This window comes from Mesoplodon mirus (assembly GCF_964341445.2).
Source record: "Mesoplodon mirus genome assembly, chromosome: 8".
NCBI lineage: Eukaryota > Metazoa > Chordata > Mammalia > Artiodactyla > Ziphiidae > Mesoplodon > Mesoplodon mirus.
The window spans coordinates 38869186-38893840 of record NC_138984.1 but is presented as its reverse complement, the minus strand read 5'-3'; the positions used below and the strand labels follow the sequence as shown (position 1 = coordinate 38893840).

Below are 24655 nucleotides of genomic sequence, written 5' to 3'. Positions count from 1 at the left end.
CAATTCTGGCTAGTGGTTGACTCTTGGGAGGGAAGGTGTGAAAGGATAAGGAAAGGATACAATGGGCTTCAACTGTGTCTTCAATGCTTTACTTTCTTTTCAAAAAGATATAATGCAAGTACAGAAAAATCTTAAGATTTCTTAAAGCTTGATATACATGGGTATTGATTACATTATTATCCATACTTTTCTATATGTTTGAAATATTTTCTAATAAAACACTTTTAAGAAAGCTAGTACACTTAAAGTTTTATGTCTCTTAATGAAAATGGTTTGGGGGGATTAAGTTGCTTTTTCTTACACAACTTTTTTCTTGGTTAGTCACCCTTCTTGTTAGAAAAATGACACTTTCATATAAAATGGCCCATTCATAGTCTCTTCCAGGACTTTCCTAAGGCTCACCCAAGGTGAGTAAGGAAAGATGAGTAAGAGCTGCTGTTGGATTTGCAGATGACCTCATTTGTACAGTCCATTTTGATAAGAAAATTTCAAGTTAACGACGTGTTATTTGCTGGTCTTATTGTCATTTTTTTCTCATGCTGTCCTCTCTCCACAATCACTATCGCTGATCTCCCCAGCTGTTGAATAGAGGCAAGTCAGCACATGCAGGAAAGGCAGGACCTCAGAAGTCTGTGCCTCTTGGGATGAAGATGGCGGAGTAGAAGGATGTGCACTCACTCCCTCTTGTGAGAGCACCGAAATCACAATTAACTGCTGAAAAACCATAGATAGAAGACACTGGAACTCACCAAAAAAGATACCCCACATCCAAAGACAAAGGAGAAGCCGCAATGAGACAACAAGAGGGGTGCAGTCACAATAAAATCAAATCCCATAACTGCTGGGTGGGTGACTCAAAAACTGGAGAACAATTATACCATAGAAGTCCACCCACTGCAGTGAGGGTTCTGAACCCCATGTCAGGCTTCCCAACCTGGCGATCCGGCAACAGGAGGAGGAATTCCCAGAGAATCAGACTTTGAAGGCTAGCAGGATTTGACTGCAGGACTTGGAGAGCACTGTGGGAAACAGAGACTCTACTTTTGGAGGGCACACACAAAGCATCGGGACCCAGAGGAAGGAGCAGTGACCCCATAGGAGACTGAACCAGACCTACCTGCTAGTGTTGGAGGGTCTCCTACAGAGGCGGCGGGCGGCTGTGGCTCACTGCAGGGACAAGGACACCAACAGCACAAGTTCTGGGAAGCAATCCTTGGTGTGAGCCCTCCAGGAGTCTGCCATTAGCCCCACCAAAGAGCATGTGGCCTCCAGTGCTGGGTCGCCTCAGGCCAAACAACCAACAGGGAGGGAACTCAGCCCCACCCATGAGCAGACAAGTGGATTAAAGTTTTACTGAGCTCTGCCCACCAGAGCAACACCCAGCTCTACCAACCACCAGTCCCTCCCATCAGGAAGCTTGCAAAAGTCTCTTAGATAGCCTCATCCATCAGAGGGCAGACAGCAGAAGCAAGAAGAACTACAATTCTGCAGCATGTGGAACGAAAGCCACATTCACAGAAAGAGAGACAAAATGAAAAGGCAGAGGACTATGTACCAGATGAAGGAAAAAGATAAAACCCCAGAAAAACAACTAAATGGAGTGGAGACAGGTAACCTTCCAGAAAAAGAATTTGTAATAATGACAGTGAAGATGATCCAGGACCTTGGAAAAAGAATGGAGGCAAAGATTGAAAAGATGCAAGAAATGTTTAACAAAGACATAAAAGATTAAAGAACAAACACCTAGAAGAATTAAAGATCAAACAAACAGAGATGAACAATACGATAACTGAAATGAAAAATACACTAGAAGGAATCAATAGCAGAATAACTGAGGCAGAAGAACAGATAAGTGAACTGGAAGACAGAATGGTGGAATTCACTGCCACAGAACAGAATAAAGAAAAAAGAATGAAAAGAAATGAAGACAGCCTAAGAGACCTCTGGGACAACATTAAACGCACCAACATCTGCAACATAGGGGTCCCAGAAGGAGAAGAGAGAGAAAGAGAAAGGACCCGAGAAAATACTTGAAGGGATTATAGTTGTAAACTTCCCTCACACGGGAAAGGAAATAGCCACCCAAGTCCAGGAAGTGCAGAGAGTCCCAAGGAGGACAAACCCAAGGAGAAACATGCCAAGACACATAGTGATCAAATTGACAAAAATTAAAGACAAAGAAAAAGTATTAAAAGCAACAAGGGGGGGGCTTCCCTGGTGGCGCAGTGGTTGAGAGTCCGCCTGCCGATGCAGGGGACACGGGTTCGTGCCCCGATCCCGGAAGATCCCACATGCCGCGGAGCGGCTGGGCCCGCGAGCCATGGCCGCGGAGCCTGTGTGTCCGGAGCCTGTGCTCCGCAACGGGAGAGGCCACAGCAGTGAGAGGCCCGCGTATAGCAAAAAAAAACAAAAAAAAAGCAAAAAAAAAAAAACAAAAACAAAAACAAAAAAAAATAAATAAAAGCAACAAGGGGGCCTCCCTGGTGGCGCAGTGGTTGAGAGTCCGCCTGCCGATGCAGGGGATACGGGTTCGTGCCCCGGTCTGGGAGGATCCCATATGCCGCGGAGCGGCTGGGCCCGTGAGCCATGGCCGCTGGGCCTGCGCATCCGGAGCCTGTGCTCCGCAACGGGAGAGGCCACAACAGTGAGAGGCCCGCATACTGCAAAAAAAAAGAAAAAAAAAAAAAAAAAAAAAGCAACAAGGGAAAAACGACAGATAACATACAAGGGAACCCCCATAAGGTTAACAGCTGATTTCTCAGCAGAAACTCTACAAGCCAGAAGGGAGTGCACGATATATTTAAAGTGATGAAAGGGAAAAAACTACAACCAAGGTTACTTTACACAGCAAGGATCTCATTCAGATTCGAGGGAGAAATCAAAGGAACTTCTCTAAGTGGGAAACACAAGAGAAGAAAAGGACCTATAAAAACAAACCCAAAACAATTAAGAAAATGGTCATAGGAACATACATATAGATAATTACCTTAAACGTGAATGGATTAAATGCTCCAACCAAGACACAGGCTCACTGGATGGATACAAAAACAAGACCCATCTATATGCTGTCTACAAGGGACCCACTTCACACCTAGGGACACATACAGACTGTAAGTGATGGGATAGGAAAAGATATTTCATGCAAGTGGAAGTCAAAAGAAAGCTGGAGTAGCAATACTCATATCAGATAAAATAGACTTTAAAATAAAGAATGTTACAAGAGACAAGGAAGGACACTACATAATGATCAGGGGATCAACCCAAGAAGAAGATATAATGATTATAAATATATATGCACCCAACATAGGAGCACCTCAATACATAAGGCAAATGCTAACAGCTATAAAAGAGGAAGTTGACAGTAACACAATAATAGTGGGGGACTTTAACACCTCACTTACACCAATGGACAGATCATCCAGACAGAAAATTAATAAGGAAACACAAGCTTTAAGTGACACAATAGAACAGACAGATTTAACTGATATTTATAGGACATTCCATGCAAAAACAGCAGATTACACTTTCTTCTCAAGTGCACATGGAACATACTCCAGGACAGATCACATCTTGGGTCACAAATCAAGCCTTGATAAATTTAAGAAATTGAAATCATATCAAGCATCTTTTCTGACCACAACGCTATGAGATTAGAAATGAATTACAGGGAAAGAAACGTAAAAAACACAAACACATGGAAGCTAAGCAATACGTTACTAAATAACAAAGAGATCACTGAAGAAATCAAAGAGGAAATCAAAAAATACGAAGAGACAAATGACAATGATAACACGATGATACAAAACTATTTGATGCAGCAAAAGCAGTTCTAAGAGGGAAGTGTATAGCTATACAAGCCTACCTTAAGAAACAAGAAAAATCTCAAGTAAACAATCTAACCTTACACCTAAAGGAACTAGAGAAAGAAGAACAAACAAAACCCAAAGTTAGTAGAAGGAAAGAAATCATAAAGATTAGAGCAGAAATAAATAAAATAGAAACAGAGAAAACAATAGCAAAGATCAACAAAACTAGAAGGTGATTCTTTGAGAAAGTAAGCAAAATTGATAAACCTTTAGCCAGACTCATCAAGAAAAAGAGGGAGAGGACTCAAATCAATAAAATTAGAAAAGAAAAAAGAAAAGTTACAACGGACACCGAAGAAATACAAAGCATCATGACAGACTACTACAAGCAACTCTATGCCAATAAAATGGACAACCTGGAAGAAATGGACAAATGCTTAGACAGGTATAACCTTCCAAGACTGAACCAGGAAGAAACAGAAAATATGAACAGACCAATCACAAGTAATGACATTGAAACTGTGATTAAAAATCTTCCAACAGGGCTTCCCTGGTGGCGCAGTGGTTGAGAGTCTGCCTGCCGATGCAGGGGACACGGGCTTGTACCCTGGTCTGGGAAGATCCCACATGCCACGGAGCGGCTGGGCCCATGAGCCATGGCTGCTAAGCCTGCGCATCCGGAGCCTGTGCTCTGCAACGGGAGAGGCCACAATAGTGAGAGGCCCGCGTACCACAAAAAAAAAAAAAAAAAAAATCTTCCAACAAACAAAAATCCAGGACCAGATGGCTTCACAGGTGAATTCTATCAAACATTTAGAGAAGAGCTAACACCCATCCTTCTCAAACTCTTCCAAAAAATTGCAGAGGAAGGAACATTTCCAAACTCATTCTATGAGGCCACCATCACCCTAATGCCAAAACCAGACAAACGTACTACAAAAAAAGAAAATTACAGACCAATATCAGTGATGATGAATATAGATGCAAAAATCCTCAACAAAATACTAGCAAACAGAATCCAACAACACATTAAAAGGATCATACACCATGATCAAGTGGGATTTATCCCAGGAATGCAAGGATTCTTCAATATACGCAAATCAATCAGTGAGATACACCATATTAATAAATTAAAGAATAAAAACCATATGATCATCTCAACAGATGCAGAAAAAGCTTTTGACAAAATTCAACACCCATTTATGATAAAAACTCTCCAGAAAGTGGGCATAGAGGGAGCCTACCTCAACGTAATAAAAGCCATATACAACAAACCCACAGCAAACATCATTCTCAATGGTGAAAAACTGAAAGCATTTCCTCTAAGATCAGGAACAAGACAAGGATGTCCACTCTCACTGCTATTATTCAACATAGTTTTGGAAGTCCTAGCCATGGCAATCAGAGAAGAAAAAGAAATAAAAGGAATACAAATTGGAAAAGAAGAAGTAAAACTGTCACTGTTTGCAGATGACATGAGACTATACATAGATAATCCTAATGATGCCGCTAGAAAACTACTAGAGCTAATCAATGAATTTGGTAAAGTTGCAGGATACAAAATTAATGCACAGAAATCTCTTGCATTCCTATACACTAACAACGAAAGATCAGAAAGAGAAATTAAGGAAATAATCCCATACACCATTGCAACGAAAAGAGTAAAATACTTAGGAATAAACCTACCTAAGGAAGTAAAAGACCTGTACTCAGAAAACTATAAAACACTGATGAAAGAAATCAAAGATGACACAAACAGATGGAGAGATATACCATATTCTTGGATTGGAAGAATCAATATTGTAAAAATGAGTATACTACCCAAAGCAATCTACAGATCCAATGCAATCCTTATCAAATTACCAATGGCATTTTTTACAGAACTAGAACAAAAAATCTTAAAATTTGTATGGCGACACAAAAGACCCTGAATAGCCAAAGCAATCTTGAGGGAACAAAACAGATCTGGAGGAATCAGACTCCCTGATTTAGACTATACTACAAAGCTATGGTAATCAAGACAATATGGCACTGGCACAAAAACAGAAACATAGATCAATGGAACTGGATAGAAAGCCCAGAGATAAGCCCACATATCTATGGTCAACTAATCTATGACAAAGGAGGCAAGGATACACAATGGAGAAAAGACAGTCTCCTCAGTAAGTGGTACTGGGAAAACTAGACAGCTACATGTAAAAAATGAAATTAGAACACTCCCTAACACCATACACAAAAATAAACTCAAAATGGATTAAGGACCTAAATCTAAGACCGGACACTATAAAACTCTTAAAGGAAAACATAGGAAGAACACTCTATGACATAAATCACAGCAAGATCCTTTTTGACCCACCTCCTCGAGTAATGGAAATAAAAACAAAAATAAACAAATGGGACAAAATGAAACTTCAAAGCTTTTGCACGGCAAAGGAAACTATAAACAAGACGAAAAGACAACCCTAAGAATGGGAGAAAATATTTGCAAACGAATCAACGGACAAATGATTAATCTCCAAAATATATGAACAGCTCATGCAGCTCAATATTAAAGAAACAAACAACCTAATCCAAAAATGGGCAGAAGACCTAAATACACAATCTCTCCAAAGAAGATATACAGATGGCCAAGAGGCATATGAAAAGCTGCTCAACATCACTAATTATTAGAGAAATGCAAGTCAAAACTGCAATGAGGTATCACCTCACACTGGTTAGAATGGGCATTATCAGAAAATCTACAAACAACAAATGCTAGAGAGGGTGTGGAGAAAAGGGAACCCTCTTGCACTGTTGGTGGGAATGTAAATTGATACAGCCACTATGGAGAACAGTATGGAAGTTCCTTAAAAAACTAAAAATAGAATTACCATATGTCCCAGCAATCCCACTACTGGGCATATACCCAGAGAAAACCATAATTCAAAAAGACACATGCACCCCAATGTTCATTGCAGCACTATTTATAATAGCCAGGTCATGGAAGCAATCTAAATGCCCATCGACAGACGAATGGATAAAGAAGTTGTGGTACATATATACAATAGAATATTACTCAGCCATAAAAAGGCACAAAACTGGGTCATTTGTAGAGATGTAGATGGACCTAGAGACTGTCATACAGAGTAAAGTAACTCAGAAAGAGAAAAACAAATATTGTATATTAACGCATATATGTGGAATCTAGAAAAATGGTACACATGAACTGGTTTGCAAGGCAGAAATAGAGACACAGATGTAGAGAACAGATGTATGGACACCAAGAGGGGAAAGCGGGGGCGGGTGTGGTGGTGGTGGTGGGATGAATTGGGAGATTGGGATTGACATGTATAGACTAATATGTATAAAATAGATATTATCTAATAAGAACCTGCTGTATAAAAAATAAAAATTAAAAAAAAAAGCTTGTGCCTACCCAAAGGTGCGAGGGCTCTAGAATCTTAGCGAATCGTTTGCTGTCTTTCCATATGCCATTTTATCACCACATTTTGAATCTAAGCATCTCATCTCAGTAGCTCCCTCACCAGCCAAACCACCAGCATACTGACGAGGGCAGAGGACATGTGTGTAGTACACGCCTGACCTGTGTCTACCTGCAAGTTCAAATCTTACCTTCCCAGCTGCATGGCACAGGGAGATCAGCTCGGTGCTTTGTGACCACCTAGAGGGGTGGGATAGGGAGGGTGGGAGGGAGACGCCAGAGGGAGGGGATATGGGGATATACGTATGCATATAGCTGATTCACTTTTTTATACAGCAGAAACTAACACAACACTGTAAAGCAATTATACTCCAATAAAGACGTTAAACAAAAAAACCCAAAAATCTTACCTTCCATCCTCCTCTCTTTCTCCTCCCTCCCTCTGTCTCCCCCTCCTCTCTCCTCCCTCCTCCCTCTCTCTCTCATATACACAACCTATTTTTGTCTTTGTATGTGTGTATTAGAATGCTCTATCGTAAGGAAATAACTTTAGGTAAATGTTAAGACTAATCTTTAAGGATGATTTAAGAAAGGTTAGTCATAAAAGTAAAATACTTGAAACAACTTTGGCATTAGACAAAGGATTGGTTAAATAAATTACCATACAGCCACATGATGCAGCTGCGATGCTTTGTAAGAATGCTTAATAATGTGGAGAGATGTTCACAAACTATGGTTGTGTGCAAAAAGCAAGTACTAAAACATTATGAATGAATGAACCCATTTTTGTAAAAACATTAAACATTCTAGAAGGATGTACCACAAAAGCCCTGAGATCACTTCCTGGCACATGGTAAACACTGTACACTTGCTTGCTAACTATTATCAAAGTAGAATCAGGGAAGTAAGGCATAGAGACCAGGGGTATCTACCATTGACACAGTTCTGAGTCCAGCTCAGACCTTAGTTAACAGTTGCCACATGAAGGATGCTTTCTGGTTAAAAGAAAGATCCAGCAATGTCTCCTCAACTGAACTGGCTTGAAGCAGAGCTATGAAAATGTGCCTATCACCATGAATAGCAGCAGACCTATTTTACTTCATGTTTTGATCATATGAGTAATACATGAATGCATTCTTCTTTTAAAAGATAGATTGTTGAAGATTTAGGTAAAGCCCCCTTGAGAATCATCCCCAATGCTGGACTCTCTTCACTCCCTGAAGAAAACTACTACTCTGAGTAGTAGAGCTTCTCGTTTCTTTTATGTCTTCATATACAAATATGTGTACACATAGAAAATCAGAGAATTAAGCTGAGTGGCCAATACAATAGTCTTCTTGTTTTTTAAAATATTACACAATTTTTAAAAATTTGTAGCACTATTTAATAAGTATGCTTTTACATTAATGTGTCATATTGTAATAACACTGAATTTCCTTGTTTCATTCAATAATACATTTTTCATATCTGTTTATGTTGAAACTTAGAGAATGAGTCCATTCTCTTTATTTGCCACATGTATTCCAACATATAAATACACATTTTTTTTTAGACATTCTCTCTATTGATGGGTATTTCAATTGTTTCCAGTATTTCACTAGTCAAACAATGCTGCTATGAACATCCAGAAAATGACTCCTTACGCAAATGTGCAAGTATTTGTCTAGGATAGATAATTAGAAACGGACTTTGTCATGCACACTTTTGGTTTTCATAGTCTGAACCCTCTAAAGTGTATCAACACTCACGGTGTATGATTGCTTAATTTCCCCACATTCTCATCAACACTTGATATTATCAGTTATTTAAAATATTGCAGGACTTCCCTGGTGATGCAGTGGTTAAGAATCCGCCTGCCAGTGCAGGGGACACCGGTTCGAGCCCTGGTCCAGGAGGATCCCACATGCCGCAGAGCAACTAAGCCCGTGTATCACAACTACTGAGCCTACGCTCTAGAGCCTGAGCGCCACAACTACCGAGCCCACGTGCCACAACTACTGAAGCCTGCGCACCTAGAGCCCGTGCTCTGCAACAAGAGAAGCCACTACAATGAGAAGCCCACGCACCACAACGAAGAGTAGCCCCCGCTCACTGAAACTAGAGAAAGCCTGCACACAGCAATGAAGACCCAATGCATCCAAAAATAAAGAAATAAAATAAAATAGTGCAAATCTGATTGGAGAAAAATGGTCTCACATTTTTGTGTTTCCTGTTTAACAGTGAGGTTGGGCATCTCTAATATGTTTGTTTATTGGTCATTTAAAATTCATTCTCTGAGAACCATGTATTTATATTCTTTGCCTATTTCTCCTGTTTTTCTACTATGTTTTTCTTATAATTTATTTTTTTATTTTTTTTATTTTTTTAGTGTATATTTATTTATTTAGTTAGTTATTTAGTTAGTTTCTGCTTTATAACAAAGTGAATCAGTCATACATATACATCTGTTCCCACATCCCTTCCCTTTTGCGTCTCCCTCCCTCCCACCCTCCCTATCCCACCCCTGCAGGCAGTCACAAAGCACCGAGCTGATCTCCCTGTGCTATGCGGCTGCTTCCCACTATCCATCTACCTTACGTTTGGTAGTGTATATATGTCCATGCCTCTCTTTCACTTTGTCACTCTTATAATTTATATGTATACATTTATATTGTATTGTTATTATTTTTTAAATTTTTATTTTATTTTTTTATATAGCAGGTTCTTATTAGTTATCTATTTTATACATATTTGTATATATATGTCAATCCCAATCTCCCGATTCATCCCACCACCTTGACCCTGAGCTTGCTGCGCAGCATAAAGCAACACATGTCCCGTGTGTAACAAACACCAGCACTGTGTTCATGCAGCTTTGGGGTCACTTGAGGAATTGAAAGATAATTAGAAATCTAAGAAGTAGATTCTTTCAGTCACTATTTAAGTCCTCCATTCCTCTACTAATCCTCCTCCAAAAGGTTGAAGAGGCGGCTGCCAAGGAAACCTCCTCTCCCAGAACAACAAAATTATTACGACAAAAGCAGAGTTGTCTGAATGGGGACGCAATATTTCATCAGTGTCATCCCGTGAGACCGGCTTCCTCATCCTCTTCCTCCGTCTGTCTGAGGGTCTTGTTTACATGTCAGAGGGAGACATCAGATGCTTTTGAGTTGAATATTTATAACTGATTTTTCTAAAGGAAGCTTCATGTTATTTACCTGCCTGTCAGGCACCATTGTGCACTGAAGGACACAGAGTCTGCATGTCTCATGATTTAAAGGCAAATGCTATTTCCTCAAGGACATTTTAAAGCTTATCATTTTTTTTAAAGCACTAGGCTATGCTGATTCTGCAGAAACAAAGACACAACTAAAAGTGATCAGGCATAAACTCTAATTACAAATTAAATACCTTTTTAAAAAAATCTTATCCTTATTAACACTTGATTTTATCTTCATAGATATCAGGAGTAAAGAGAACTCTGAGCATCTTTTCCAGAGGCAATACTTCTGTTCTCTTAGCCCTGTCATCTAGGAAGAAGTTGAATAAAGAAAAAAGGTAGACCAAATGACTAAAACTCTTACAGGCCAGAGAGAACAACTGATTCTTAAGGTGGGCTTAGCCAATGTTTGGCTTTTAATTATAGAAATAAATATGGGGACTTCCCTGGTGGCACAGTGGTTAAGAATCTGCCTGCCAATGCAGGGGACACGGGTTCGAGCCCTGGTCCGGGAAGATCCCACATGCCGCAGAGCAACTAAGCCTGTGCACCTCAACTACTGAGCTCGTGTGCCACAGCTACCGAAGACCACGCACCTAGAGCCCGTGCTCTGCAACAAAGAGAAGCCACCACAATGAGAAGCCCGCACACCACAAAGAAGAGTAGCCCCGCTCACCACAACTAGAGAAAGCCCACGCACAGCAACGAAGACCTAACACAGCCAAAAAACTAGATAAATAAACAAATTAATTTAAAAGAAAAAGAAATATGAAAGAAAGATCATATGAAGTATGATTATAATACAGTGAGATCAGCTTGCTTTTGATTTTTTTTTTTAACAAACAGACCAAATCTTATTACAGCCCAGGAGCACTGTCCTTCAAAGCAATGACCTTGGAAGAGTGTATGATAATTCCATGTATGTAGCATTGTCCAAAGCATTTTAAAAACTCCCCTTGGAGCTGCCTTTGGAACCAGTTTATATACCCATCAGCAAATGGCCCATTACTTTATAATCGCACTACATTGGAGGCCAAAATCAGCATTGACTCATTTAATCACCCCTCTTTCTCTAGACCAAAAAAAAAAAAACCAAATCCAACCTCAAAGGATGAATATTTGTTATGCATGAGATAATCAAAAGAATGACCTGGGCCTCCCTGGTGGCGCAGTGGTTGAGAGTCTGCCTGCCGATGCAGGGGATACGGGTTCGTGCCCCGGTCTGGGAGGATCCCATATGCCGCGGAGCGGCTGGGCCCGTGAGCCGTGGCCGCTGGGCCTGTGCGTCCGGAGCCTGTGCTCTGCAACGGGAGAGGCCACAACAGTGAGAGGCCCGCGTACAGCAAAAAAAAAAAAAAAAAAAAAAAGAATGACCTGCTACCAGCTCTGGAGGCAATTTGCATTGGGAGTAGTAATCACATTTTGAACAATCACAGGAAATAATTTTACAGGAATACCACTTGTTTGGTGGCCTATGTGCTAATAAATTTACTATTTTTAATTAGTAGTTACAACTCACAAACACTCCCATGTTAGAGGGTGGGTATTTCTGGTTTTCTTCCTTCAGCCCAGAACTCTCTAACCCTTGCGTGTCTCCAGAGTTTCTCTACAGGGTCTCGTTACTGTGGCTGTTTCTCTGTGTGCTCTGTTTCCTATATCTCAAGCCTAGGCTCTTAACTCTTGGTCACTGATTGGTTCACATTGATCTCATTCATCCATCTCCAGGCAAACGATTTAGCAAGCTCTTGACCTTGTATTTGCCTTAATCCTGACTCGGCCAGTTCCAAAACAGAAGCTAGAAGCAGGTGGGGAAAAGAAAGCCAGAATGTGGACTGGCAGTTAGAAGAAGAGGAAATCTGCAAGGCCTGAATTCCTCGCTGTTTGCTCAGAGGCATTCAGGGTTCCATCTGCCTGGCTAACAGGAGATAATGTCAGTAGGAATTTAGCGGGCTTGGGTTACACTATGCTCTGTAAGTTAATACAACAATGGAGAACACAGCTGTAATGGGCAATTCTGGCAAAGCCAAGTGATTTGTCCAACGTGGGAATTGTTAGCACCTCATTCATTATTAAATTGGAAAACAGTTTGGTTGGATTCCCTAAAGGGTCAGCTGCCAGATGTAAGCTCAGAGATGAAATCATTGCTCTTGCAATGATATTTCTTTAGGAATATATACATATTGAATAAAGGACCTTTTGGGGAAATTAAAACCATGAGAATTCCAAGAATTCGCCTAAGTTTCCACAGCTGAATAAAATTTCTAAAGAACTTTCCCAATGTTCTCCCATGCCCTTAGTCTTCCTAATTTGATGAGGGAAGAAGGAAAAATTCCATAGCATGTGCCACCCAAAATTATACTAGAGACATTAATAGCCAGTGATTCTTCCTAGATGACTGGGCTAAGAGAACAGGTGTACAGATCAAGATATACAGAACAGTTTCTCCTGGCTCTACTGAATAAGCCCCGTTTAAAAGAGGCTGGTGTACTCCATGCCCACGTGAAGGGGAGGTGAAACCAAGTTTCTTGATCACCAGACCCCAGATGCCTGAAAAAAAAATAGATGGGTCCTTCATGTTGAAGAATTAAAACCTTCCCCTTCGAATGTGGAAAAACAAACCAAAAACCAAAGCTGGGGATCTAAAACAAGCTTTTGAATTTGTACATTCATGAATCAAACATTCCTCTGAGACCCAGATCTGTCTCTTAATACAACATTTAGATGGTGAGTACAGCAGGTCGGGACCATTAGGTGTCATACCACAAAACTATTTTTCACCCTCACCAATTCTGCCTATAATTTTCCATGGGCCAAATTTCTGCTGTTGGGGTGACCAGCCAGGTGTGCGCTGGCTGTTAGCCATAGACTGTGCCAGCCTCAAACGGTACATGTTTTGTTTGGAACACAGCCCTGAAACATCTTTAGAATTATCAGAATGAAGGCCTGTTTCAAGAGCACCAGAAATACTACATGGAATCTAACTTAAGTTCCACGAGATTGACAAGAGCATGGGGCACAAACATTGTAAGACACAAAATATTTGTTTCCTGGGAAAACCCACCTCAAGGACACAAACACAACAAAAATAAGCGCAATGTGAGTCTTCTTTGTGTATCACAGCACAATGCTTGCATCTGCTCGAATACCATGTCAGTTCCTACCTGTGCATAGCTGACTTTGGAATTCTACAGTTTCCCTACTGCAAACAAAGGTAAAACCTTATTATAGGCCTTTTGCATAGTCTGTGGGAAGAGGCATTGCCTCCAGATTTGAATCTCCCCAAACCAAAAGAAGGAGAAAGAAAGCCAGCTGGCCTGCATACAATCCACACTGAGACACGTGCACGTGCTCAGATTCATTCTGGGGATTTGTCTAGCAAATACTCAAGGGAGAAAGCACATACTGGTTTTGGAAGCCTGTTTGATGAGATGTACCAAGTATACAGGTTTCCAAAAATGAAAACACTGACATTTAAAAAATCTGATGAAATATCTAAAATACATCGAAAAATAAAGAGAATAATATCACAAAGACCAGTACACACACAAATCTGATTTAACATGTGTTGGCCGTATTTACCCCAATTTTAAAAAAATAAAATATTTTACAGAGTTATAGTCTCTTTCATACCCTCCCCTGAAGACATCTCTCACTCAGTTGGCCTCCTCAGAGGTAATCACTATCTAGAAATGGATATGTTTCCTTTCCTTCCATATTTTTATTCTTTGATTATATCATTACAGTCATGTATCCATAAGCAAAACATAGTATTGTTTTGTAATGCAATTTAAATATATGTAAATACACATACACATTTACGTGTATTCATGTAGACCTTAAGAAAACAGCTTTCTTGTTTGTTCTTTGTTTTTATACAATGAAAAAAAATTAAAAGATATCCAAATGTACTGAATTCATTTACAATACTGGGCCTGGTTAGACAGTCAGGAATCAGACTTTCAAAGCAATATAAAAGTTTCACTAGAGAAGTCATTTTTCAATAAGAAGAAGGTCTTGCATTGTCCCTTGTCTACTGATAAACTCCGTGATCAAATAAACTTCCACGAGCACAGTAAAGAAATTTTGTTTGGGTTCATTGTAGTAGTCAATCCAGTAAATTGGTCATTTAAATTTTTATCTGCAGTTGACTTTTAAGTACAGCTGATACTTACCTGACAGAATCAGGAGTTCAATGATCTCTGCATCTCCCAGAAACGCAGCCACGTGAAGCGGAGTTCGCTTCTCAGAATCCTGAAACAATGGCAAAGATAAATAAGTCAGTGGCAGCCGGAGGTATCTTTTGTAGTTATAGTACGACATGTCACTCACTCTGAGATTAATGCTTGTGACAGAGATTGAAGGCCAAACACCCACTCAGGTGAGTTCTGGTTACACATTTCTCTCAGCATCTCCCACAGTCACGTGTACGAAAGATCCCGATTTCCATGTCTGTGGGTCGTATTTGCCTCCCTGCTCCTTTTATTGAAGCCCAGTTCAGGTCAAGGATGGATCATCATGCACTGGATGATGAAATTCCACTTATTTTTAAACCTTCAGTATGGTTAAAAAAAAAATTCAAATCTTTCTACCTACCTTAACAGCATAGTTCAAAGCTTTCAATGATTTATTTTCTTTCTAAGAGAACCTAGTGGAATTGTTCACAAGGACATTTTCCGTTAACTGTTGCCTAGACCACTGCCCATTCATGTAGTACTTATTCAATGCCTACTATGTGCCAGAAGCCAGATTCTGGGGACAGGGAGGGTGACCATGACAGGCCCAGTCCCTGGCTTCATGAAACTCACAATCATGTGGGGAGGCCGACAATAGTCATGTAAGCCAATGACACATGAGATCCTTTCAGATGGTGATAAAGGCCATAACAAAATAAAAACAGGATAATGAGATCAAGTGACTGGGGAGATGGGAAAAAGATTCCTTAGAGTGGTTGAGTAAGGCCTTTCAGAGGATGTTGACCTTGAAGCTGAGAGGTGAGGTAGATATTACTCTGTTTCATAGATGAGAAACTATGGCTCAAATAAATTAAGAAATGTCCTCAAGACCCCACAGGTATATAGCAGAGTCAAGATTAGACCTTCACCTGTCAGATTCCAATCTCAGTCCTCGGCAAAGGCATTTAACATATTGTGCTGAGAGGCAGCCTGCTAACAGGCAGGGGAAAAAATACTGCTTTCCCATTTGTAAACTGGAGATGATAATATCTCCCTAGAGAACTGATAAGAACATTCAAGATAATGTAAGTAAATAAGTCCTAGGCAGGCATGAGGCTTGGTGCATGCCCAGCAAGTGCTCCATAGTAGCCACTGTTGTCACAGCATAGATAGTTGTGTGATACTGTAACCCAGCAGGACCCTATGGGGCCTTCCCGGGACAGGACCCACGTCCCTGTCCTCTACCTGCCTCTTGTTTGTAGAAAAACTTTAGCCTCCTAGGCCTTCCCCAAGTTCCAAAGAATACATTTAATCAAAGAAGTGAGAAAGAAAGAAACAAAGAAATTAAGAGAAAATAATAATAGTTTAGCCATTAAACAAAATCTAGGACCTTTAGTTCCTCCTCAAGTGCTATAGACAATATCCTGAGCCACATCCTTGAGTTGTTTTGCAGATACTGAAACCCCCACCAAGAGGAAGAAGTTAACTGCATGCTGACCACAAGCACGTAGACCCCAGATAAGTTGGAACCAGAAGGTTGATGATGTTGACTCCCGATAACCTCACCACCAACCAATCAGAAGAATGTCCACAAGCTGGTCACGCATCCCAAAACCATCTCCCTCACCCTGACTTTAAAAACCTTTCCCCGAAAGCCACTGAGGAGTACAGGCATTTTGAGCATTAGCCACCCCTTGCTAAGGCAAGTACCCCTTGCTTGGTCTTGCGGTAAACGCTGCACCTTCCTTCACTGCAGCCCAGTATCAGTAGATGGTCTTTACTGCACTTAGACGACCAGACCCAAGTTTGGTTTGGTTATGTCTTCCCTCCAAGACTGAGAACTCTCATAGAGTAAATAGCAGGTCTTACTCCCCTCTCTCCCCATAGTAGCAGCACAGTCGGTGCTCAGCATAAACTGACCAAACTAAACTAGTCTATGTGTGTGGTCTCTTCCACAAACTTCCATCAACTGTCCCATAACAACAGTAACCAAAGCCTATATGCTACCTTAGAGGTTTCTCCTGAAACTAGCATGCATCTTAGTTTTGAGATTTGTGGATTCACTACTGATTTTAATCATCATTCCTATCATTACTTGATTAGACAATATACCTAACAGTCTTTGTAGCCTAAGGATTCTGTTATTCTGTTTGCGGACAGTTCAGGCCCTCTGTTCTCAGTCTCTTTCAGACCATAGCTTTTAGGCATTTCATGACTCACTAATATCTAAAACAGATGGCAGGCAGGGAACATGACAAGAACTGATCTTCAGACCCGTCTGTTTGTTAGGAGGTCTGGTAAATAGGTTTTATGAATGGATTAACTAACTTTTCAGTGGATCAAAAGAGGGGGTTTGAGTTAGCTGGGAATTTATGTTGTCTATGTATGCTGCAGGCAATCACTACAGATAAGCGGAAATAGGGCAGTCATGTTAACTATTCCACATTAAATAATGGTATGCCTTGGAAAAGTCAGTAAGATATAGAACCATGGTTAACCCTCTTATTGCTATATCATCCTTTCTGTGAAAATAAAGTTTCAATATTTAAAAACATGTTTGCTTGAGAATCAAGTGTATTAATTTGTGCAATGAACTATACAAATAACTGAGACCAGACTTTCACAAATGTCTTCTATTTCTATTTCTTCTATTGATATTTCTATAAGCACTTTCCTTCTTAGCTTCATATTCCCTTTGAATCCTCATTATATCAACTGAAAAGTATCTCTTGGGTCTTAGGATAAAAGTTATATAATTATATGTTCTTTCGTGAATTGAACTGGTTCCAGAGTTTTGTTCAAAAATTAAACCTCACCTAAGTGATTTAAACAAGGACTAACCCAACGCAGATTATAACTTTAATTTGACCTGAAGCAAAGTTGATGCTCTGTTTGAGGACTTGGCCTCAAAAAAACACCAAGAAAACACCAATATCCAAATCTGGTTGGTTCATCATTATATAACTGGCTTTGCTCATTCTGCGGCCCCTTTTATGACACGACTTGTTCAAACTGAAGTTTTTATATTACAAAATGGGTGTGTTACATGAGATCATATTGTAAAAACTCCTTGATTGTAAATCCCAGTGTTCCTGTTAATATGCATTTAAAGGTTTCCTGTAGCTTCCTGAACATCTATGCCAATTGACACTCTCCTTCGGTGACAAGCCATAGACAGGTAACTGAAGAGAAGATCTGTATTCAGGCAATAGTTGTTTGGTTCGCTGAAGCAGCAGAATCATATAAATAATTTCATGTGCTATTAAGACCTTACCCAAAATAACAATGCATTACTACTACTGATCAACACCTCCTCTCTAGCAAGGAACCCGAGTGATGTACAGGATCATGAGCTGAGGGGTGAATAACAGAGCCACATTCATCACCATACCCAATGAGGTGAAACCAGCCAGGTTTCACCAACTGCAGTTCATCCTCTGCCTAAGTATAGGGCCACTCTACTTGCCATAAGCTAGACAAATGGAGTAGGAGATGCAATGGTAGAAGAAGGAGGGGGAAGGCTCTGGGGAAAACAGAATACTAGTAATAATACTAGTAAAAATAGGTCCTAGGCCAATGATACCCTATGGCATCTAAAAGAAGAAACAAAACCTATCTGGTGCAGACATAGAGAATGGACTTGAGGACACGGGGAGGGGGAAGGGTAAGCTGGGACGAAATGAGAGAGTGGCACGGGCATATGTACACTACCAAATGTAAAATAGATAGCCAGTGGGAAGTAGCTGCATAGCACAGGGAGATCAGCTCGGTGCTTTGTGATGACCTAGAGGAGTGGGATAGGGAGGGTGGGAGGGAGCTAGATGCAAGAGGGAGGAGATATGGGGATACATGTATATGTATAGCTGATTCACTTTGTTATAAAGCAGAACCACTGTAAAGCAATTATACTCCAATAAAGATGTTTAAAAAACAAACCTATCTGGTACTTATGCAGGGCTTTTAATTTTTTTTCAAAATGTCTTTTCATCTATTCTATTACTTAAATCTCATAATAGCCCTATCAGAGGAGAAACACCTTTCAGAACTGTGTTGTTAAGTCTTGTTACCACTATTTAAAAGATAGGGAATCTGACCCCTAGATTATATGACTTGCCCAACACAGCAAACTGATGTCAAAGAATTAGGTGTGTTGGCTACCAACCTAAAACTTTTTTCTTTATAAAAAAGGAAGCAAGAACATCATCTTAGAAGTTGCCTTGATAGTCTTAAAAACTTTCCATTATAATCCCTAAGAGATTCTGGGGAAAATGTGACAAACATATAGTAAACATATAGTAAACATTCATTTAAATGAGCTTACAGTAAGTTAAAGTAATAGTAAAATGAAGAGTAAAGTGAGAACCAAAGCTGGAAGCACATGAGCTTATTACCCTGCAGGGAGAAGTCATACCCCAGAAGCCTGGGACTGAACACTTGCTCAGGGATGGGAGGTGAGGTAGAGAACTGGAACTGGAAGACCCATGAAGTGGTCTTGAAGAAAGATCCTTGAAGTGCAATGGTGAGCTCGAGAAAAAGCCAGACACTCCATAGGCAGATGGCAAAGTGATGCCTTGGCCTAGATTCTTGGTGGAAGAACAAAAGTGTCTCCACTGAGCATCCACGTCCCCAGAGTCTGCCCTCGTGTGGTTTGGGGTTTTGAATTCACAATACCTTTGTAGTCTAGAAACTTTCAAGCTAAAAAATTGGCATAAAAATTGGTTCTAAGCCAAGGATACCCCTAGGGTGCCAAGAAGAAGAAACAAAATCTATCTGGAGAGATGTGCCCTCAATCCAAGCAGTCCAGGATTCCCACATATTAAACCTCCGCTGAAGATGAGCTCACCAGCCTAAACCACAGACCCACGTAGAAACAATTAATTTCCCATAAGCCAGAGTCAGCAGGCATAACAACCAGCAGGAGCCTGAGATAATACTATAGAAGAAGGAGAAAGAGATACAAGTAATGTTTAAAATCATTTAAACATGAAGGACAAAGCCCAAGGGAGAAAACAAGACCTTATTTTTTTTTAACTGAACAAACTTTGGGGGAAGAGGTATGAAGGAAGAGTTACAGGAAGCAGTACAAATGATGCTAGAAACCATGTAAGACTTTGGTCTAAGAGAGATGAAAACAAAAGTTAAAAAAAAGAAAATTGGAGAAGGATAAAAGAAGTACAGTGACATTGGGATATGTTTTACAACCATTTATTCAGCCATATTTTCTAGGCACAGACATTTATTGAGAAGGTATTATCTCCCAGACATTGTGGTAGATGTTAGGAACAGAAAATTTAAAACATCCAGTCCTCACCCTAAAGACACAGTCCAGTTACCAGTTTCCAAATTTAGGGCATCAGAACAGAAACAAAAGCAGGGACATGGTAATTAGTGATATTTGTGATGTTAAAAGATTTGTGAAAATAAACTGAGACAAATGTTGTAGTAAATATTGCCCCAAAACCTGTCCAGTTCCGACCAAGCCTGGGCAGGAAGTCTAAACCGACAAGAAAAGAATCTCTCCTGAACTGGGAAGTAAACAAATTTTGCCCAGGACTCTCAAGAGGCCCCACTGGCTCCAGCTTAAATGGGAACTTCGGAAGCCCTGGGTCAGACTTCCAGGTCAGTCACAGAGCCCAGCCTGTATCTTATAGGCTGCCTTAGGGGTAGTTTCTGGATCAAAATTAGAATCCAGGACCAGGCTAGGACCAGAGAAGCCTTCGGGCAGAGTGGCCGAGCTACATGTTCTGTACCATTTGCATTCACTTCTATCTGTTACCCAAGTGGATTCTCTGTGACGACCAACAGCTCATGAATGGTTGTGTAGGTCTTTACAACACCCAGGAATACAAGAGGAGAAAACAATTCAAAAGCAAGCACAGATTAGAAATAACTCATCAATGTAGTTTTTAAATAGACTGTTCAAGTGCCACAAAAAGAGAGATCTTTTTCCATTCCCCAGGAGCTCCCATTCCAAATAGCCCTTGGCAAACAGATTCGGACCCATGGAAAAAAATCAGGTTTCTTCAGAAGGAAGGAAGGTAAACCCTCCCTTTCTATGAATAGCCAAAGACACACAGCCAGCTGGCGTCTGAGCTAAATTTGCAGTATGTCATAGAAAGATCAGGCAGAGGAAGTTTCTGTCGTCTGTTTACCAAAGAAGCAGACGAAAGAAAATAGGGAACTAGAAGTTTGTTCATGTAAAGTGAGTTTGACATGGGCAGAGAGTCCATTCTGGCAGCTGAAAATACTGCGTAGGCAGGCCGACTGAGGGGGCACCCCAAGCCTCTCTTTTGAAGATTAAGAACTGTTTATTACATGCTTTGGAAATTCTCAGCTAGAAGTGCATGATCTAATCTTCATTGTAAGTATCTGTCATACACTAAAACAAACATCCCTCCCTACATAGAAATATCTTATATACCAAGACAGGCAGATGGAGCAATATTAGAAAACAAACTCTGCAAACCTCTCCTGTCATGAAATTCAAAAGTTAAGTTCCAATCGTCAACTCAAACTCCCACTAATACCAAAGAAGCGAAGAAATAACTAACAACTTAGGCCCAACCAGCTTATGTGATATTGAACGGAGATCACTAGAAGCAAGCAGATATCTAAAGAACTCTGGATATGTATATGTACCTTGGAGATACTTCAAATCATATGAGGAAAAGAGCCAAAGACACATTAAAGATTTAAATCAAACAGTAGGCAGAACGGGAAAGATGTTTAGTCTGAAGGTGGGGAATTAAAAGAAATTTGTGAAGAAGAAAAGAAAGCAAAGGAGGGAAACAAAAATCATGTTTCTTTTTAACATCTCACAAATACAGAGGAGTACAGAAAATACCAGATCTGTATGTTCCCACCAGCAAAATCAAACATGTCAAATATGTTAACGTTTTTTACATCTGCTTCAGAACTCTGTTTTTGTTTTGTTTTGTTTTGTTTTTTGCGGTACGCAGGCCTTTCACCATCGTGGCCTCTCCCGTTGCAGAGCACAGGCTCTGGACGCGCAGGGTCAGCGGCCATGGCTCACGGGCCCAGCTGCTCCGCGGCACGTGGGATCTTCCCGGACCAGGGCATGAACCCGTGTCCCCTGCATCTGCAGGCGGACTCTCAACCACTGCACCACCAGGGAAGCCCCAGAACTCTGTTTTTAAAAAAATAGTTTTAGGGGTAAAATGTCATGAGTATTGTGACTTGCAAATGGTCCTGAAAATAACTTGTGTGTGTGTGTGTGCGTGTGTGTGTGTGTGTGTGTGAGAGAGAGAGAGAGAGAGAGACAGAGACAGAGACAGAGACAGAGACACAGAGACACAGAAACAGAGACATGTTAGGTTAGGCAGTTTTCAGTTCTTCACTACCACAAACGACGTTGCAATGTACATTCTGTACATGTCTCTCTGGGAATATGTATGAGCATTTCCCTAGAGCAGATACCAAGAAATGAAAGGGCTGGATCTTAGGGAATATTCATGTTCAACTTTATTAGGTATTGCCAAATAGCTTTCAAAAAATGGTTCACCAATTTATACTCCCACCAGTCAAATATTAATTAGTTCCTTTCCCTGATATCCTTGCCAATATTTGCTATTATCAACCTTATTACTCTTTGCCAATATGATATACCTAACATGGTATTTCACTGTGGCTTTGATTTATATTTCACTAAATACAAGTGAGGTTAAGATTCTTTTCATATGTTTACTAAAAGTTCTGGCTTCTTCAACTGCAAACTGCCTGTACATATCCTTTATCCATTTCCAAATTCAGTTATTAGTCTTTTTCTTATGATGTGCGGAGGGTTTTTTAAAATATTGCTTAATTCAACTTTCAGTGAAAACTCGTTATGCCTTCACCTAGACACAGCAGAGATGGGTCAATGTCTACCCCAAGTCACCATAAGAGAAAAATTCAGATTTACAATCGTCATTCTTCTTCCATGCATGAGTGATCCCATGGAGCTGGATTTTCCTTGGCTGGAATTTTCTATGCCTCAAAAGTGATGGTTAATCTCTGCCCCTATACACCTGCAACATTGAACAACCTCATTCAACTCTCACTCTGTTGGTATTTCAACCCATCCATCTGAATGTAACACAGATGTATGGGAAACACTAGTACGTTTTGCTATATCAAAAATGTTCAAATTCAAACCTCAAAACTACACCTAATTATAGAAACTAAACAATAATCACTCAAAAGACTTTAAAATGAGATTTTAAAGTCTTATTAAAAGACTTTAAATAAACTATAGGAATTCCCTGGCGGGAATTGGCCCAGTGGTTAGAATTCGGTGCTCTCTCATTGCCAGGTCCCAGGTTCGATCCCTGATCGGGGAACTAAGATCCTGCAAGCTGTGTGGCCAAAAAAAAGAAGATAAAATAAGAGAAATGAGAATGCCAAAGACATTTTGATTATATATGCCTTAGGTAACTAAATACTATATATTTTATTGCATTAATTTTTTAACTAAATTAATGTATATTAAGCAAAAATTATATCAGAGATTTTTATATTTTCTAATTTGTTCCTTAAAACAATACTGTGAGGTACATATTATCATCCCTATTTTACAGTGGAGGAGCCTGAAACTTTGAGATGATAAGTAACTTGACCAGAGTCACACAGCTAATTAGTGGTAGAACCAGGATTCAGAACCAGATCCGATTCCATTGCTCATGCTCTTGCTGACTCTCTGAATAGTTATAAGTAAACAAAGTGAAAGTTATTGTTTGTTATAATTGCTACTCTTGCCCTAATACTCCAGACCTAAGAACAAAATTCTCATAAGTAAAAAGTACTAGTAGGGAAGAAGAATAAAGTTGGAGAATGAATACTACCTGATTTTGAGACTTATCATAAAGCTCCAGTAATCAAGACAATTTGGAATTGGTGCAAAGGCACATATATGGACAACACATGATTTTCAAAGAAGGTACAAGGGCAACTCACTGGTAAAAAGATAGCCTTTTGGGCTTCCCTGGTGGTGCAGTGGTTGAGAGTCCGCCTGCCGATGCAGGGGACATGGGTTCGTGCCCCGGTCCAGGAAGATCCCACATGCCGCGGAGCGGCTGGGCCCGTGAGCCATGGCCGCTGGGCCTGCGCGTCTGGAGCCTGTGCTCCACAACGGGAGGGGCCACAACACTGAGAGGCCCGCGTACCGCAAAAAAAAAAAAAAAAAAAAAAAAAAAAGATAGCCTTTTCAACAAATGGCACTGAAACAATTAGATATCCATAAGCAAAAACAAACAAAAAACCTCCAACCCAAACCCTGCACACTAGACAAAAATTAAATCAAGGTGGAACGTAGAACTAAATGTAAAACTTAAAATTCTAAAGGAAACATCGGAGAAATCCCTTGTGACCTCAGGTTAGACAAAGATCTCTTAGATATAACGCCAAAGCATGACCCATAAAAGTACAAATTGATAAACTGGATTGCATCAAAAATAATAATTTCTGCTCTTTGAAACACACTGTTGAGAGGATGAGAAGACAAGCCACAAAGTGAAAGAAAATATTTTAAAGTATATATCAGATAAAGGACTTCTATCTAAAATATACCCAGAAAATCTCAAAACTCACTAATATGAAAACAATCCAATCAAAAAGTAGGCAAAAGGTGTGAACAGATATTTCACCAAAGAAGATATACAGATAGCAAATAAGCACATGAAGTAATGCTCAGTGACATTGATCATTAGACCTATATGATCCAGATATTCTACTCTTAGGTATTTACCCATGAGAAAAGAAAGCATATGTCCACACAAAAGCCTGTACATGAATGCCTGTAACAGCTTTATTTTTTAAAATTTATTTTATTGAAGTATAGTTGATTTACAATGTTGTATTAGTTTCTGCTGTACAGCAAAGTGATTCACTTATGTATATATTATATATATTCTTTTTCATATTCTTTTCCATTATAGTTTAGTACAGGATATTGAATATAGTTCCCTGTGCTATATAGTAGGACCTTGTTCTTTATCCATTCTGTATACAACAGTTTGCATCTGCTAATCCCAAACTCTCAATCCATCCCTCCCTCAGCCCC

At 40.0% G+C, this 24655-nt stretch overlaps 1 protein-coding gene across 4 annotated transcripts in view; it reads right to left on the bottom strand.

Annotated features, from left to right (window-relative positions):
• The window catches only part of ANKRD44 (ankyrin repeat domain 44), a 331247-nt gene that overhangs the window by 153081 nt on the left and 153511 nt on the right, over nt 1-24655 (bottom strand). For all 4 annotated transcript variants that reach the window (XM_082630931.1, XM_082630933.1, XM_082630932.1 and 1 more), the window contains exon 3: nt 14599-14677. In XM_082630931.1, the coding sequence (XP_082487057.1) occupies nt 14599-14677 (79 nt within the window). The remainder of the gene's footprint in view (nt 1-14598; nt 14678-24655) is intronic.